General features: G+C 42.5%; 1 protein-coding gene across 1 annotated transcript in view; it reads left to right on the plus strand.

Annotated features, from left to right (window-relative positions):
- LOC124043745 (tomoregulin-2-like) overlaps positions 1–15,619 on the plus strand; it is a 196,510-nt gene extending 180,891 nt beyond the window's left edge. Inside the window, exons 6-10 of the mRNA XM_046362669.1 lie at positions 6,857–7,005; positions 8,004–8,063; positions 8,505–8,631; positions 12,560–12,718; positions 15,264–15,619. Of these exons, the coding sequence (XP_046218625.1) occupies positions 6,857–7,005; positions 8,004–8,063; positions 8,505–8,631; positions 12,560–12,718; positions 15,264–15,360 (592 nt within the window). The 3' untranslated portion in view covers positions 15,361–15,619. The remainder of the gene's footprint in view (positions 1–6,856; positions 7,006–8,003; positions 8,064–8,504; positions 8,632–12,559; positions 12,719–15,263) is intronic.
- The last annotated feature ends 4,223 nt before the right edge of the window (positions 15,620–19,842 follow it).

Here is a 19,842-nt window from a genome sequence, read left to right on the forward strand (position 1 = left end):
TAATATAGTATTTATAGGACTATTTCTCTCTATACCATTTGTATTTCATATACCTTTGATTATTGGATGTTCTTATAGGCACTGCCAGTGTAACAGTATAGCTTCCGTCCCCCTCCTCACCCCTACCTGGGCTCGAACCAGGAACACATCGACAACAGCCACACTCGAAGCATTGTTACCCATCGCTCCTCAAAGCCGCGGCCCTTGCAGCGCAAGGGGAATAACTACTCCAAATCTAAAAGCGAGTGACTTTTGAAATGGTATTAGCGCACACCCAGCTAACTAGCTAACCATTTCACATTGGTTACACCAGCCATTAGGCTGATAAGCTTGAAGTCATAACCAGCACTGTTTTTGCGAAGAGCTGCTGTCAAAACGCACAAAAGTGCTGTTTGAATGAATGATTACGGGCCTGCTGCTGCTCAGTCAGACTGCTCTATCAAATCAGACTTAATTATAACATAATAACACACAGAAATACAAGCCTTTGGTCATTAATATGGTCGAATTCGGAAACTATAATTTTGAAAACAAAACGTTTATTATTTCAGTGAAATACAGAACCGTTTGGTATTTTATCTAACGGGTGGCATCCCTAAGTCTAAATATTCTTGTTACATTGCACAACCTTCAATGTTATGTCATAATTACGTAAAATTCTGGCAAATTAGTTCGCAATTAGCCAGGCAGCCCAAACTGTTGCATATACCCTGACTCTGCGTGCAATGAATGCAAGAGAAATGACACAATTTCACCTGGTTAATATTGCCTGCTAAACTGGATTAGTAGTTATAACTAGTGATTATGATTGATTGCTTTTTATAAGATAAGTTTAATGCTAGCTAGCAATTTACCTTGGCTACTACTGCATTCGCGTAACAGGCAGGATACTCGTGGAGTGCAGTGGTTAGAGCGTTGGACTAGTTACCTGTACGGTTGCAAGATTGGATCCCCTGAGCTGACAAGGTGAAAATCTGTCATTCTGCCCCTGAACAAGGCAGTTAACCCACCCACTAGGCCGTCATTGAAAATAAGAATGTGTTCTTAACTGACTTGCCTAGTTAAATAAAGGTATATATAAATAAAATAAAGAATTTAAAAAATCGGAGATCGGCACCCAAAAATACCGATTTCCAATTGTTATGAAAACTTGAAATCGGCCCTAATTAATTAGCCATTCCGATTAATCGGTCGACCTCTACTCTGCATACAGCAAATGAATAGATAAAGCATGTATGGTTGGAGGGGTGTCTGCTGGGCGAAGAACATTCATAAGTCAAAGTCATGGACAAAATGGTAAACACTACCACAAATAAACAAGCTGAATTGTTTTATGCATATGAAGCCAGAATGAATACACACGCACACACACAGACACAGTGTCACACCTTGGTCATTGTATTTTGTGTTTTCGTTATATATTTGGTCAGGCCAGGGTGTGACATGGGGTTATATATTGTATTTTCATATTGGGGTTTGTAGTATTTGGGATTGCGCCTGAGTGGGGTGTGTCTAGTATAGGCTTGGCTGCCTGAGGCGCTTCTCAATCAGAGTCAGGTGATTCTGGTTGTCTCTGATGGGGAACCGTATTTAGGTAGCCTGGGATTCACTGTGTATTCGTGGGTGATTGTTCCTGTCTCTGTGTAGTGTTCACCAGATAGGCTGTAGTTAGATTTCACGTTCCGTTTGTTGTTTTGTATTTGTAGAAGTTATTTCATGTATCGCGATTGTTTCATTAAAAACATGAGTAACCACCACGCTGCATTTCGGTCCAACTCTCTTTCTACAAACGAAGAACGCCGTTACACACAGACACACACAGTACCAGTTAAAAGTTTAGGCACGCCTACTCTTTCAAGTTTTTTTCTGTATTTTTACTATTTTCTCCATTGTAGAATAATAGTGAAGACATCAACACTATGAAATAACACATGGAATCATGTAGTAACCCAAAAAGTGTTAAACATATTTGAGATACTTCAAAGTAGCCACCCTTTGCGATAATGACAGCTTTGCACACTCTTGACATTCTCTCAACTAGTTTTATGAGGTAATCAATTAACAGGTGTGCCTTGTAAAAATTAATTGGTGGAATTTCTCTCCTTCTTAATGCGTTTGAGCCAATCAGTTGTGTTGTGACAAGGTAAGGGTGGTATACAGAAGATAGCCCTATTTGGTAAAAGACCAGGTTCATATTATGGCAAGAACAGCTCAAATAAGCAAAGAGAAACGGCAGCCCATTATTACTTTGAGACATAAACGCTAGTCAATCCAGAACATTTCAAGAAATATGAAAGTTTCTTCAAGTGCAGCCGCAAACACCATCAAGCGCTATCATCCAGAAACAGTGGATAGATGGCAGCATTAGCGCAAAACTGAAAGTGCAAACCACCACATTTAACCATGGCAAGGAATATGGCTGAATACAAACAGTGTAGTTATTCCCTCCTTATGGCAATCAAACAAGCAAAACGTCAGTATAGAGACAAAGTGGAGTCACAATTCAACGGCTCAGACACGAGACATATGTGGCAGGGTCTACAGACAATCACGGACAACAAAGGGAAAACCAGGCAAGTCGTGCGGACACCGATGTCTTGCTTTCGGACAAGCTAAACAACTTCTTTTCCCGCTTTGAGGATAACACAGTGCTTCCGACGCTGCCCCCTACCAAGGACTGTGGGCTATCTTTCTCCGTGGCCGGTGTGAGTAAGACATTTAAACGTGTTAACCCTCGCAAGGCTGCCTTCCCAGATGACATCCCCAGCCGCGTCCTCAGAGCATGTGCAGACCGGCTGGCTGGAGTGTTTACGGACATATTCAATCTCTCCCTATCCCAGTCTGCTGTCCCCACATGCTTCAATATGGCCACCATTGTTCCTGTACCCAAGAGAGCTAAGGTAACTGAACTAAATGACTATTGCCCAGTTGCCCTCACTTCTGTCATCATTAAGTGTTCTGAGAGAATTGTCAAGGATCACATCACCTCTACCTTAACTGACACCCTAGATCGACTTCAATTTGCTTACCGCCCCAATAGATCCACAGACGATGCAATTGCACAGCACACTGTCCTATCCCATCTGGACAAGGGTAATACCTATGTAAGAATGCTGTTCATTGACTATAGCTCAGCATTCAACACCATAGTTTCCTCATAGCTCATCATTAAGCTCATTAAGCCCTGACGGGCCGCCCCCAGGTGGTGGAGGTAGGAAAAAACACCTCCACAAGAGTGCGTGCTCAACTCCTGTACTCTCTGTTCAACCACCAATTATCAAGTTTGCAGACGACAACAGTATTTGGCATGATTACCAACAATTACGAAACAGCATACAGGAAGGAGGTGAGGGCCCTGGCAATGTGGTGCCAGGAAAATAACCTCTCTATCAACATCAACAAAACAAGGGAGCTGATCGTGGACTTCAGGAAACAGCAGAGGGAGCATCCCCCCATCCACATCGGCAGGACTGCAATGGAGAAGGTGGAAAGCTTCAAGTTCCTCGGTGTACACATCACTGACAAACTGAAATGGTTCACCCACACAGAACTTCAGGAGGCTAGAGAAATTTGTCTTGGCATCTACAACCCTCACAAGCTTTTACAGATGCGCAATTGAGAGCATCCATTCAGGCTGTATCGCCGCTATCGTCCAGAAGGCAAGGTCAGTGCAGGTGCATCAAAGCTGGGACCTGAAAAACAGCTTCTATCTCAAGGCCATCAGACCGTTAAATAGCCATCACTAGCACCGTAGAGGCTGCTGCCCTATAGGCATAGACTTGAAATCACTGGCCACTTTAATAATGAAACACTGATCACTTTAATAATGTTTACATAATTTGCATTACTCATCTCAAATGTACACTACCTTTCAAAAGTTTGGGGTCACATAGAAATGTCCTTGTTTTCCATGAAAACATACATGAAATGAGATTCAACATGAATAGGAAATATAGTCAAGACATTGACAAGGTTATAAATAATGATTTTTAATTGAAATAATAATTGTGTTTTGCTTTCGTCAAAAGAATCTTCCATTTGCAGCAATTACAGCCTTGCAGACCTTTAGCATTCTAGTTGTCAATTTGTTGAGGTAATCTGAAGAGATTTCAACCCATGCTTCCTGAAGCACCTCCCACAATTTGGATTGGCTTGATGGGCACTTCCTACGTACCATACGATCAAGCCGCTCCTACAACAGCTCAATAGGGTTGAGATCCGGTGACTGTGACCATTGTAGACAGAATACCAGCTGACTGCTTCTTCCCTAAATGGTTCTTGCATAGTTTGGAGCTGTGCTTTGGGTCATTGTCCTGTTGTGGGAGAAAATTGGCACCAATTAAGCGCCGTTCACAGGGAGCACTTCCGGCGCTGACAGAGATGGCCGCCTCGCTTCGCATTCCTAGGAAACTATGCAGTATTTTGTTTTTTTATGTACTATTTCTTACATTGTTACCCCAGGAAATCTCAAGTTTTATTACATGCAGCTGAGAGGAACTCAAGCATTTCGCTACACTCGCATTAACATCTGATAACCATGTGTATGTGACAAATAAAAGTTGTATTTTATTTCATTTGGTATGGCATGGCATTGCAAAATGGAGTGATGGCCTTCCTTCTTCAATATCCCTTTTACCCTGTTCCACTTTACCATCACCAAAGCACCCCTAGACCATCACATTGCCTCCACCATGCTTGACAGATGGCGTCAAGCACTCCTCCAGCATCTTTTCATGTTTCTGTGTCTCATGTTCTTCTTTGTGATCTGAACACACTTTTTTCCAATCTTCCTCTGTCCAGTGTCTGTGTTCCTTTGACCATCTTAATCTTTTCTTTTTATTGGCCAGTATGAGATATGTTTTTTTCTTTGCAACTCTGCCTAGAAGGCCAGCATCCCAGAATCACCTCTTCACTGTTGACGTTGAGACTGGTGTTTTGCGGGTACTATTTAATGAAGCTGCTAGTTGAGGACTTGCATCTGTACTTGTCCTCTTGCTCAGGTGTGCACCGGGTCCTCCCACTCCTCTTTCAATTCTGGTTAGAGCCAGTTTGAGCTGTTCTGTGAAGAGAGTAGTACACCGCGTTGTATGAGATCTTGAGTTTCTTGACAATTTCTCGCATGGAATAGCCTTCATTTCTCAGAACAAGAATAGACCAATGAGTTTCAGAAGAAAGTTAATTGTTTCTGGCCATTTAGAGCCTGTAATCAAACCCACAAATGCTGAAGCTCCAGATTCTCAACTAGTCTAAAGAGGGCCAGTTTTATTGCTCCTTTAATCATGACTACAGTTTTCAGCTGTGCTAACATAATTGCAAAAGGGTTTTCTAATGATCAATTAACCTTTTAAAATTATAAACTTGGATTAGCTAACACAACGTGCCATTGGAACACAGGAGTGATGGTTGCTGATAATGGGCCTCTGTACGTCTTTGTAGATATTCCATGAAAAATCTTCTGTTTCCAGCTACAATAGTCATTTACAATATTAACAATGCCTACACTGTATTTCTGATCAATTTTATGTTATTTTAATGGACAGAAAATGTGCAAAAACAAGGCCATTTCTAGATGAGCACACATTTTTGAACGGTAGTGTATATGCTGTATTCTATTAAATTCAAATATATGTGTATTTGTGTGTATTGTTCTGAAAATGTTAGATTTTGCTGCACTGTTTGAGCTAGAAACCCAAGTACTTTGTTACACTCGCAATAACATCTGCTAAACACTTGTATGTGACCATGAGGACAGCCACAGGAAAGGAAGACCCAGAGTTACCTCTGCTGCAGAGGATAAGTTTGTTAGAGTTAACTGCACCTTAAACTGCAGCCCAAATAAATGCTTCACAGAGTTCCAGTAACAGACACATCTCAACATCAACTGTTCAGAGGAGAATGCGTGAATCAGGCCTTCATGGTCAAAATTGCTGCAAAGAAACAACTACTAAAGGACACCAATAAGAAGAAGAGACTTGCTTAGGCCAAGAAACACGAGCAATGGACATTAGACCGGTGTAAAGCTGTCCTTTGGTCTGATGAGTCCAAATGTGAGATATCTCTGCATGTGTGGTTCCCACCGTGAAGCATGGAGGAGGAGGTGTGATGGCGTGGGGGTGGTTTGCTGGTGACACTGTCTGTGATTTATTTAGAATTCAAGGCACACTTAACCAGCATGGCTACCACAGCATTGTGCAGCAATCTGTTTTGCACTTTGTGGGACTATCATTTGTTTTTTCAACAGGACAATGACCCAATACACACCTCCAGGCTGTGTAAGGGCTATTTGACCAAGAAGAAGATTGATTTAGTGCTGCATCAGTTGACCTGGCCTCCACAATCACCCGACTTCAACCCAATAGAGATGGTTTGGGATGAATTGGACCATAGAGTGAAGGAAAAGCAGCCAACAAGTGCTTAGCATATGTGGGAACTCCTACTCAAGACTGTTGGAAAAGCATTCCTCATGACGCTGGTTGACAGAATGTCAATAGTGTGCAAAGCTGTCATCAAGGCAAATGGTGGCTACTTTGACAAATCAGAATATCAAATATCAAATATAATCAAATATAAAATATCTTTTGATTAGTTTAACACTCTCTTGCTTACTACATGATTCCATATGTGTTATTTAACAGTTTTGATGTCTTCACTATTATTCTACAATGTATAAAATAGTAAAAAATCTAGAAAAACCCTTGAATGGGTAGGTGTGTCCAAACTCTTGACAGTTACTGTAAAAAATGTTTTAACACCACAGACTACTACACTCAACAACAGCGATTCACTGAATAATTACAACTACAATTCTCCATCGCTGTCTTCTTTATTGATGTGTCCCATCATTTTTTTGTGGCAGGTGCGTGTGTAACATTGACTGCTCCCACATCAGCTTCAACCCGGTTTGCGCCTCAGATGGCCGTTCCTATGACAACCCCTGCCAGGTGAAGGAGGCGTCTTGTCAGAAGCAGGAGAGGATCGAGGTTAAATACCTTGGCCACTGCCAAGGTGATATAGCTACTGTTATACACAACTTTTTTCTATATCTCTTTCTTCTTCTTCTTCACACACACACGCTGTCATTTTGATAAGCACTATTTTAATCCAATGTTTTCTTCTTCTTATTATTCCTTCACCTCTTTCTATGTTCATATTTAGTCATTTAGGACCCAGATCAATCAATTGAAGATACAGGAAGACCCGCACTGCCAGTTCATTCTGAATATTTGTGCTGTTTTGGAAGTTTCAAACTCCTTACAACTGTCAAAAACTCCTCTCACAGAATTTTGACGTGGAGCCATATTTGTCCTTGAATACTTTATCAGCGAACCAATTGAATTGGGACCTTTATCATTTTAATTTGACCAACAATCAATCCAGGTCAAAGCAATACAACATAACCACGTCAACAAAACACCATCATTTTGTTTTTTTATAACAGCAACCCATTCACCAAGAATCTATATTTTTCTTCTTGTTTGAATGGAGCACAGCAATTCTGTGACAGCAATAAATACATATTTTCAAATGGATCAATAAAGATAGTATTATATTGTATGGAAGGTTTTATAACAGTTATCCAGCATTCCAACCTTTGGTTTGGATAATTTGAATAGGATAAATCATGATCCTATAACACTCAATACTCTAAATATATGCTCTACATATTGTTAGAACATTTTAAGTCATTATTTTTGTTTTGTTTCATAGAGTTATATTATAATCATTTTCTTTTTAAATATTGTAAACCACACTTGACACACTCATAGATGAGAGAATTGGTGAAAGAAATTAGAAAGAAACTACGAAGTGAAGTACTTTACTACCCTAGCTACTGGTTCAAGGTCATTTTTGTGTTTTAGCCTGTCATTTTGTCTCTAGCATGACTCATAGTGCTGATTGAGGATCTGTTTTCCCTGTTAGATCAAGAATAGACATACTGTACAAGGTTGGACCTTGTATGCAAGAGGTCTTAATCAGCACTCTTACTCTGACTACCTTCTCAGGTGACATCATGACAGGGACCAAAGCCGGAGACGGACACTATGCCAGGAAAGACTACTCAGGTAGGTGCACATGTGTGTGTATCAGGTCTGTGAATAATAGCAGACGGGACTAGACATCTTAGGGTGTATTCCACATGGCACTTTTGAAAAAAGTAATGCACACAGTGCATAAGTGCTCATAAATGTCATTGACAGCAATTACGCTATTATGCTAAATTAGTGAGACTCACCTTTACCCTTTCAATCCTATATTTTTTTTATCCCTGGCATTCACTGCTTCTGTGCTCTGTACTTTGTGTGTGAATGTGTGTGTGTGTGTGTGTGTGTGTGTGTGTGTGTGTGTGTGTGTGTGTGTGTGTGTGTGTGTGTGTGTGTGTGTGTGTGTGTGTGTGTGTGTGTGTGTGTGTGTGTGTGTGTGTGTGTGTGGGTGTGTGTGTGTGTGTGTGTGTGTGTGTGTGTGTGTGTGTGTGTGTGTGTGTGTGTGTGTGTGTGTGTGTGTAGAAGAGAAGCCGGACCAGAGAGGAGAGGTGGCCATAGGGTTGTATATTCCCTGTCCCGAGCACTACAAGAACTACTGTGTCCACGGAGAGTGTGAATACCCCAACATACTGTCTGTGCCGTCCTGCAGGTACACACACACACACACACAAAGAGCCATACTGACACACGCATACACACAGGACACATACCATCACATACTGACACACACAACCTCAATCCCCCGCCCGCCCACACACACACACACACACACACACACACACACACACACACACACACACACACACACACACACACACACACACACACACACACACACACACACACACACACACACACACACACACACACACACACACACACACACACCCATGATCACCTGTGCCCCTTCGAGCTCTCTGGCTGAGTAATAAGCCTGTGGGCAGACCAAGCCCATTAACCTGTGAGGTCAGTGGGGTTGTGCTGCGGTCACAGTCACAGGGCTTTAGTCTCTGCTCATCTCTCCCCTCACAGCAACACAGCTCTAAACCCGTAGCTCTTCAAGCCTACAGGCCCTGAATACTGAATAGTGGTCATAGTGAACTTGTATGGGGAAAATTGGTGAAGGTCTCTGGCACCCTCTGTTGTATGGAGGCGGTAGTGTTTTGATGAATGGGAATGTTGATTTAGGATCAGTTTTGCCTTTTAGATCCAAATGAATAGGATTACGTGGACAGAGGGAGACCTGATCCTAGATCAGCACTCTTAATCTGAGGCGCTTAATAATCCGCCATCGATAAAAGACAGTACTGTGCAGCCGTCTTCCTCGACCTGGCCAAGGCTTTCGACTCTGTCAAATACCGTATTCTATCAGCAGACTCAACAGCCTTGGTTTCTCTAATGACTACCTCGCCTGGTTCACTAACTACTTCTCAGATAGAGTTCAGTGTGTCAAATCAGATGTCCTGTTTGTCTGGACCTCTGGCAGTCTCTATTGGGTTGCCACAGGGTTTAATTCTCGGGCTGACTATTTTCTCTGTATATATCAATGAATTCGCTCTTGCTGCGGGTGATTCTTTGATCACCCCTACGCAGACGACAACATTCTGTATACACCTGGCCCTTTTTTGGACACTGCATTAACAAACCTCCAAATGAGCTTCAACGCCATACAACACTGCTTCCTTGGCCTCCAACTGCTTTTAAATACAAGTAAAACTAAATACATGCTCTTCAACCGATCGCTGCCCGCACCTGCCCGCCCGACTAGCATCACTACTCTGGATGTTTCTGACTTAGAATATGTGGACAACTATAAATACCTAGGTGTCTGGCTAGACTGTAAACTCTCCTTCCAGACTGACATTAAGCGTCTCCAATCCAAAATTAAATCTAGAATCAGCTTCCTATTTTGTAACAAAGCCTCCTTCACTTATGCTGCCAAACATACCCTCGTAAAACGGACTATCCTACCGATCCTTGACTTCGGCGATGTCATTTACAAAATAGCCTCCAACACTCACAGTGCCATCCGTTTTGTCACCAAAGCCCCATATACTACCCACCACTGCGACCTGTATGCTCTCGTTGGCTCGTCCTCGCTACATATTCGTCGCCAAACCCACTGGTTCCAGGTCATCTGTAGGTCGTTGCTAGGTAAAGCTCCGCCTTATCTCAGCTCACTGGTCACCATAGCAACACCCATCCATAGCAAGCACTTCAGCAGGTATATTTCACTGGTCATCCCCAAAACCAACACCTCTTTGGCTGCCTTTCATTCCAGTTCTCTGCTGCCAATGACTGGAACGAAGTGAAAAAATCACTGAAGCTGTAGACTTATATCTCCCTCACTAACTTTAAGCATCAGCTGTCAGAGCAGCTTACTGATCGCTGCAGCTGTACACAGCCCATATGTAAATAGCGCATCCAACCAACTACTTACCACATCCCCATATTTGTTTTAGTTTTTCTGCTCTTTTGAACACCAGTATTTCTACTTGCACATCCTCATCTGCACATATATCACTCCAGTGTAAATTGCTAAATTGTAACTTTGCCACTATTGGCCTATTTATTTCCGTACCTCCTTACTGCATTTGCACACACTGTATACACATTTTTCTATTGTGTTATTGACTGTACATTTGTTTATCCCATGTGTAACTCTGTGTTACACTGCTTTGCTTCATTTTGGCCAGGTCACAGTTGTAAATTAGAACTTGCTCTCAAATGGCCTACCTGGTTAAATAAAGGTGAAATAATAAATAATAATAGATAAATACATCTTCAAGGTTTGAGGTGGAAGATTATCTTTTCAACCGCTGATCGAGGATCAGTGTTTCCAAATGCTGATTCCTAATTTTAACCATTGGGGAGAAATTTGCCAAACTGATCTTAGATCATTGTCTAGGGACCACTTGTAACTCTCCTTTGACATTACTGTGAGCAGTTGGCTCTCAGTACACCAGTCCACTGCATTATGGTGAAAGAGATGTGAGGAAAGAGAAAAGGAAAAAGGAAGGGAAGGGAAAGGAAAGGGAAAGGAAAGTGGAGATCGACAGGAGAGAGGGGTGGTTTTGAGAAAATTAGAGAGACAGAGATAGAAGGAGAGAGAGGGATATATAGAAGGAGAGAGAGAAATATATAGAATGATCGAGAGAGAGAGAGAGATAGAAGGAAAGAGATATAGAAGGCGAGAGAGATATAGAAGGAGAAAGACACAAGTAGAGAAGGTTGAGGGGATGCAAGAGTAGACTGACTGTGTCCCACCGACTCGTTTGTTCTGGCATAGCGAACATAGGTGTGTGTGTGTGTGTGTGTGTGTGTGTGTGTGTGTGTGTGTGTGTGTGTGTGTGTGTGTGTGTGTGTGTGTGTGTGTGTGTGTGTGTGTGTGTGTGTGTGTGTGTGTGTGTGTGTGTGTGTGTGTGTGTGTGTGTGTGTGTGTGTGTGTGTGTGTGTGTGTGTGTGTGTGTGTGTGTGTGTGTGTGTGTGTGCAGAGCAGAGCAGAGCAGAGCAGAGCAGAGCAGGGTGATGCAGGTGTTGTTAGGTAATGACCTCCCCAGAGAAAGAGAGAGAAGGTTAGACTGATTTAAATTGTACCGCTTTTAGACCAGGCCCACAGAGACAGTGGTCCTCCAGATAACTCCTACACACACACACACACACACACACACACACACACACACACACACACACACACACACACACACACACACACACACACACACACACACACACACACACACACACACACACACAGCCTTGTTTATACCTGGCACTAACTTGATCCTCGGTCCTAATCTTGCCTACATTCTGATTGTGCCCACATTATCAGATAGGCGTCTACAGGTGGCATTAAAATGTGTCTCTCATGCGCCCACTGTGTTCGAATTTGTGACCAGATTTCCTGGTACCTCCCTATATGCAAATAATTTGATCGATATTCTTTAAAAAATTATATTTATTTCTTGTTATTAGTCAATCGTGCCACCTGTCAATGATTTTAGAGGGCGGAATAATGAGGATTTCAATGGTTTCACTGTCCAGATCCATCTACACTTATATATATCCGTACATAATGTGTGCCTGATTACCTCCGGAGGTGGTCAGAAAGATCTGATCACAATCAGATCACAATGTCTCTTTTGATCGTCTACACTTGTCTAAAAATGTGTTCACAATCAGGATGTGAACACAATCAGGACAGAGGATGCATGTTAGCAGCAGGTATAAACAGGAGTTTACAGTTACTTCAAACACATACAGTCTAAAGACACACACACCTGTAACCTCAGAAACACATTAGCCTGTAAACTATGGTGACCTCAAACTTGCACACAACACGCACGCATGCACAAAACACACACACATACATGTACACAAACTAACATCAACCTGTGTGTGTGTGTGTGTGTGTGTGTGTGTGTGTGTGTGTGTGTGTGTGTGTGTGTGTGTGTGTGTGTGTGTGTGTGTGTGTGTGTGTGTGTGTGTGTGTGTGTGTGTGTGTGTGTGTGTGTGTGTGTGTGTGTGTGTGTGTGTGTGTGTGTGTGTGTGTGTGTGTGTGTGTGTGTGTGTGTCAGCTGTCACTCAGGCTTCAGCGGGCCCCATTGTGACACTAAGGAGTTCAATGTGCTCTACGTGGTCCCCGGCTCTGGCAAGCTGCGCTACGTCCTCATCGCCTCCATCATCGGAGCTCTGCAGGTGGCCATCATCTGTGTGGTGGTACTCTGTATTACCAGGTAGGACACACACACAAACACACACACATGCACATACATACAGTATACACACGCATACACATGCATGTGCACACATACACAACCACATTGTGCAAACACACGCACACACACTTCTGTGAGCACGCATAGGGTACCTTGGCCATCCACAGGGGGTGATTAGGGGTTGAGTAACCAAAGGAGTTTGAGAACCACTACATTACACAACCATTATGCATATACTTTCACATGCTGTGCATACACACACACACAAACACTTGCCCAAAGCAATTGCATCCTAATATTCATACTGCTATCCATGAGACAGGAAACAGATTACATTACCTCATTACATTATACACGAATGCATGCCCACCTACTCCCACAGATGACTGTATACAGTACATACACAAACAGAGATCAATTTTCCACATTGGGATGTCATGATGAGAGGGAGTGCAATCATAGGGGGTTACGTTCAGGAGCTGTGGAGGGAATGCAGAAAGGTCATCTTGTTTACCTCTCGCACCACAGGGAGGATGGAGAAGAACTCTGCTCCCACTGTGCACTCTCTCTCTCTCACACACACACACACACACACACACACACACACACACACACACACACACACACACACACACACACACACACACACACACACACACACACACACACACACACACACACACACACACACACACACACACACACACACACACACACACACACACATGCAATCCACACACACCCTGCCACTCAGCCACTCAGTCAGCAGCCTTCCGCCCTCAGGCTGACCTATGCAAAACATGACATTTAATAAAGTTTTTAAATCTTTCACCAAGATGAAACTCCTCCAAATAGAGAGGGAGAAACAGAGGTAAGAAATAAGAGAGAGAACAGGGGGAGAGAGTGAAAGAGAAAGATCAATGATAGATAAAGAGAAAAATGAGAAACAGAAAATGAATGAGGGAGACATTAGAAGAGAGTGGAAGAATTAGAGGGAGTAAGACAGATGGAGCTCGAAAGAGAGAGACAGAGAATAGGAGACTGAGATATGGAAAAGGAAGAGGGCGAGTCGGAGAATGAGAGAGAGAGAGAAGTGTGATAGAAAGATACGGACTGTCTGTGAAGCTCAATTACATTAATTTATTTCCCTGTAAACCTCAATGCAGTTTAAACAAATTCACATCGCTTCTATAGCAAACGACACACACACACACACATTTTACGACTCTCTACCTTTAGTACATTTGGATTTATTTAGCACCCTCACCCCCATAATTCTCCCGTATTCTAAATGCAGAAATATAATTTAATATATTATAATTTATTATTATTGAAAATACTATGTGTACAGTTGATAAACATCTTCAAAATAATAGGCAGAAGACCAATCTATGTATTTCGGGAAGAATATATAACATAACCATTCATTTATAAAGCCTCTTGTTCAAAGTGTATAGACAAAGTTGTGCCTCATTATGAGAATGGATCCTCCCTAGGTTCTCCATTCCATGCTGCTTAATCAAATGTTAATTGCTGAATTCTGCTTTTAATGGTTTGCATCATTAATCCCTAGGGGTATTAGTTTTACAGCATTATAGATTATAGAAAGTGGTACAGAATATTTTGAAGAAGTACATAATAGCTCCAACCATTTCATATGTATCAAAGAAGTAGAAAAATCAACAGGAGTTGCAATATAATTAGGGCTGTAAATCATTAAACTAAAGTTAATCTTTTGTGATTTTAGTGGAAGAAATAAAAATCCACCATTAATCAAATTGTCTGAAAGCGTTGAAAAAAACACAAAAAACATCCAAAATACATAATATATATAGACATTGAGGTTAAATAAAGTGTTCTTTCTCAATTTACCCAATTTTGTTAACCATTACATTAGACAAAATCAAGACATCAGGATTTCTGTTTTCTTGTATGAAACATCTTAATTACAGCTCACTTTAAGCAATATTTTTGCAACTCCTGTGAGTTCATTGGATTTTTTAAATTTGTATTAGTTTTACAGCCCTAAATACAATGCATTATAAGTCATCTTTTGTTAAAAAATTGAAGTCCTTTAACTACAGTTAAAGGGAACATTGTCCTTTAGATTCTTACAGACTCAATAACCTAGCAAATTTCTTCCACTTGATTTATTTATTTGGATTGAACAAGTGCTATCTGGTAGTAATATATTGTTGACAGATCAGTTTTCATTTAGACTTCTCACTTCTCTCTATGGACATGCATGTCATTAACCACTCCACTAGGTGGCAATGAAGGCTATCTTATTTTTATAACAAGCATTTCTAAAGCAATCCAATGCCCTTCTTGGCTTAATTAGTGTATCTTCAAGTATATGACGAATCCAGCTACTAAACCAACTGAGGTTCAATAAATAAGAACTATTTCTTTATAATGAAAAAAAAAACGATGAGTTTCACCATCAAGGCCTTGGATACTGAACATAGGGCAAATTACATAGCATTCTGTCTCTGTCTCTCTGTCTCTCTCTTTATCTATCTCTCTCCTCTCCTGTCCTCTACTCCACTTCCTGTCTGGACAGGAAGTGCCCGCGGAGCAACAGAGTCAATCGGCAGAAGCAGAACGCCACCCACTACAGCTCAGAGAACACCATGCGCGCCTCCACCCGCCTCATCTGACTGAGCCTCCCCACAATGGGGGAAACCCTAAGACCCGCTCTGCTCTGGGTCCAAATTGCACCATAGACACAGATCTAGGATCAGTTTTACCCTTCTTTCCTACAATCCCAACCTGAATTAACTATAAGGGAGTGGGTGGTGGGAGGGGGACAAAACTGACCTTAGATCGGCATCTAGGAGGTCGCGCAATCCCTAACTCGCCGACCCCGATCATGAGGAATTGAACAATGGGGAATGGGGGAAACAATGGGGGGGGGGGGGGGGCTATAGATGTGGGCTAGCTGATGTTCGTGGGGGAATGTTGGTTGTTTTTAGGGGTAGAACCAACAGGGGGTTGGGGCGGGAGGGGGTCTACACGTGATGCCTTGCACCTGTGGTATAGGTCACTAAGAGGAATCTATGGTACTACAGTACAGCTCTGTTTGGTTATGTATTACTGGGTCTATTTCCAATAGTTATTACATTGTCTTGGTGGGGTCTTTTTTCTGTAATGTAAATAAATAATTTATATCATGAAAAGTGACCTTGGCCGATCTACAATATTGCTGTCGAATGTTGATTCTCACATTTATGGTTAAGATAACGTTACTCTCAAGAGGAAACATGAATTCTTAAGAGGAAAGAGACAACAGGTACATTTGTCTGAGATGAAATGTGTATTTTCAGATCTTTACTTTTGGATCTATCATCAATTCAGGGCCTAGTGGGCCGCAGGTGAGTGAACTTCCCAGCAATCAGTGAAATTAGTTGATCAATTAACTATCAGATAGAAAAAGAAAACCTGAGCTTCAGCGTTGTGGAACATTGAAGATAGAAATGTCATGACATTTGTCTTACAGTTGATACATGATGACTCTTTATTCTAAATGTCAGAGAAGCATGTTTGTTCTACATAAGATATTTCTATCGGAACTTTCCACAACTTTGGACCTTGAAGGCCATAATTGATGGTGAGGAGCTGACTTGACACAAGGATGTGCTATTTTACCATATGTCTACCCCACTAAAAGAAAACTGAGTTACAGTAACTGAGTTACAGTATCAGTACCTTGCCAATTATGTGCTATTGGCAGGTGATGTCTTTTCTACACACACACACACACACACACACACACACACACACACACACACACACACACACACACACACACACACACACACACACACACGCACACGCACATGCACACGCACACGCACACGCACACACACACACACACACACACACACACACACACACACGCACACAGGCACACACGCGCGTACACACACACACACATACAGACTTATTTAACCTTGTGGGAGGACACAAGTTATTATAAAATCATATCCTAAACCTAACCCTTACCTATCCTTAACCCGAAAAACGAATTTAACCCTAATTTATAACACCTAACCCAGACACTAATTCTAACCTTAACCCTAAACTCCCTTTTTTTCGGTTTAGGCTCCCCACAAGTATAACTAAACACATCCACAACACAGGAGATTGGTGGCACCTAAATTAGGGAGGACGGGCTCGTGGTAATGGCTGGAGAGGAATCAGTGGAATGGTATCAAATACATAAAACACATGGTTTATGCCATTACATTTGTGGCGTTCCATACATTTTTATGAGCCATCTCAGCAGCCTTCACTGGTACACACACACACACAAATTATATACACATGTCCAGCTGACAGATTTTAAATACCATACAGGTAAGTTGAAAAGTCTTTAATTTTGAATTGTACACACCACTGACAAGACATTTTCAATATGGTCTCACTGGCCAGGTTCTGTTATGTTTACAGTTGAACTGAGCTGACCGGGAGGAGTTGTGGTCAATGTCAGGGTCATATAAAGGCTACACTGCCAGACTACAGGATTCCACACAAATTCCACCGAGATTGAGACAACGGAGAGGAGGGGTGAGGGGGGGATGCACTTCCCAGTTCACCCCACAGCCAAGCGTGTGGAATCCTCTCTTCCTGTCCTCTCCCCTAATTTTTTCAGATCGGGGGTAAGGTAGGAGCAGGAAACTCTGAATGTCTGCATGCGCGACCAAATATGCGCAATGGGAATGTTATCATTCCGGGACCAGGATTCCACAACTTTATGTTGTTAGCTTTCATTTCAGGAAGGTCAACAGTGTTGAATTAGATGTGTGTCCTCTTCACAGGTTACATCAATTATTGATTGTACTGATTGTCGTGGAATGTAGCATTTTACACATAGGATGGGATTGTTCCTAACATTCTATTTTAGGGATAGGGAGATTTTATCATGGTATGTACCTTTACCAAAAGGCAGAAAGCATCCTGCGGGGACTGGGGATAAAACTTTTTTTCTAAACACATCACGACAAGAGAGACAACACAACACTACATAAAGAGAGACCTAAGACATACAGTATGGTAGCAACACAACATGACAACAACATAGTTGCAACAAAACATGGCAGCAGCACGACATTTTAGCAGCATAAAACATGTGCTAACATGCGTCCTTTGTCCTGAAATTGTCCACATTCTGATTGTGCCCACATTTTAAGACAGGTGTAGACTACTAATGCATTTTCATCTGATTGTGATCTGATCTTTCTGAACACCTCCAGAGGTAATCAGGCAAGCATTGTGTCTGGATCAAACAGATCTTGACAGTCAAATCAAATCAAATGTATTTGTCACATTCACATGGTTAGCAGATGTTAATGCGAGTGTAGCGAAATCCTTTTGCTTCTAGTTCCGACAATGCAGTATTAACCAACGAGTAATCTAACCTAACAATTCCAAAACTACTACCGTATACACACAAGTGTAAAGGGATAAAGAATATGTACATAAGATATATGAATGAGTAATGGTACAGAACGGCATAGGCAAGATACAGGAGATGGTATCGAGTACAGTATATACATACAGTATGAGATGAGTAATGTAGGGTATGTAAACAAAGTGGCAAAGTTTAAAGTGGCTAGTGATACATGTATTACATAAAGATGCAGTAGATGATATAGGGTACAGTATATACATATACATATGAGATGAGTAATGTAGGGTATGTAAACATTATATTAAGTAGCATTGTTTAAAGTGGCTAGTGATATATTTTACATCAATTTCCATCCATTCCCATTATTAAAGTGGCTGGAGTTGAGTCAGTGTGGTGGCAGCAGCCACTCAATGTTAGTGGTGGCTGTTTAACAGTCTGATGGCCTTGAGATAGAAGCTGTTTTTCAGTCTCTCGGTCCCTGCTTTGATGCACCTGTACTGACCTCGCCTTCTGGATGATAGTGGGGTGAACAGGCAGTGGCTCGGGTGGTTGTTGTCCTTTGATGATCTTTATGGCCTTCCTGTGACATCGGGTGGTGTAGGTGTCCTGGAGGGCAGGTAGTTTCCCCCCGTTGATGCTACCCTCTGGAGAGCCTTACGGTTGTGGGCGGAGCAGTTGCCGTACCAGGCGGTGATACAGCCCGACAGGATGCTCTCGATTGTGCATCTGTAGAAGTTTGTGAGTTCTTTTGGTGACAAGCCAAATTTCTTCAGCCTCCTGAGGTTGAAGAGGCGCTGCTGCACCTTCTTCACGACGCTGTCTGTGTGGGTGGACCAATTCAGTTTGTCCGTGATGTGTACGCCGAGGAACTTAAAACTTACTACCCTCTCCACTACTGTCCCATCGATGTGGATAGGGGGGTGCTCCCTCTGCTGTTTCCTGAAGTCCACAATCATCTCCTTTGTTTTGTTGACGTTGAGTGTGAGGTTATTTTCCCGACACCACACTCCGAGGGCCCTCACCTCCTCCCTCTAGACCTTCTCGTCTTTGTTGGTAATCAAGCCTACCACTGTAGTGTCGTCCGCAAACTTGATGATTGAGTTGGAGGCGTGCATGGCCACGCAGTCATGGGTGAACAGGGATTACAGGAAAGGGCTCAGAACGCAACCTTGTGGGGCCCCAGTGTTGAGGATCAGTGGGGTGGAGATGTTGTTACCTACCCTCACCACCTGGGGGCGGCCCGTCAGGAAGTCCAGTACCCAGTTGCACAGGGCGAGGTCGAGACCCGGGGTCTCGAACTTGATGACGAGTTTAGAGGGTACTATGGTGTTAAATGATGAGCTGTAGTCGATGAACAGCATTCTCACATAGGTATTCCTCTTGTCCAGATGGGTTAGGGCAGTGTGCAATGTGGTTGAGATTGCATCGTCTGTGGACCTATTTGGACGGTAAGCAAATTGGAGTGGGTCTAGGGTGTCAGGTAGGGTGGAGGTGATATGGTCCTTGACTCATCTCTCAAAGCACTTCATGATGACGGAAGTGAGTGCTACGGGGCGGTAGTCGTTTAGCTCAGTTACCTTAGCTTTCTTGGAAACAGGGACAATGGTGGCCCTCTTGAAGCATATGGGAACAGCAGACTGGGATAATGATTGATTGAATATGTCCGTAAACACACCAGCCAGCTGGTCTGCGCATGCTCTGAGGACGCGGCTGGGGATGCCGTCTGGGC

The sequence above is a fragment of the Oncorhynchus gorbuscha genome, linkage group LG09 (genome assembly GCF_021184085.1).
Source record: "Oncorhynchus gorbuscha isolate QuinsamMale2020 ecotype Even-year linkage group LG09, OgorEven_v1.0, whole genome shotgun sequence".
In the NCBI taxonomy this organism is placed as follows: Eukaryota; Metazoa; Chordata; class Actinopteri; order Salmoniformes; family Salmonidae; genus Oncorhynchus; species Oncorhynchus gorbuscha.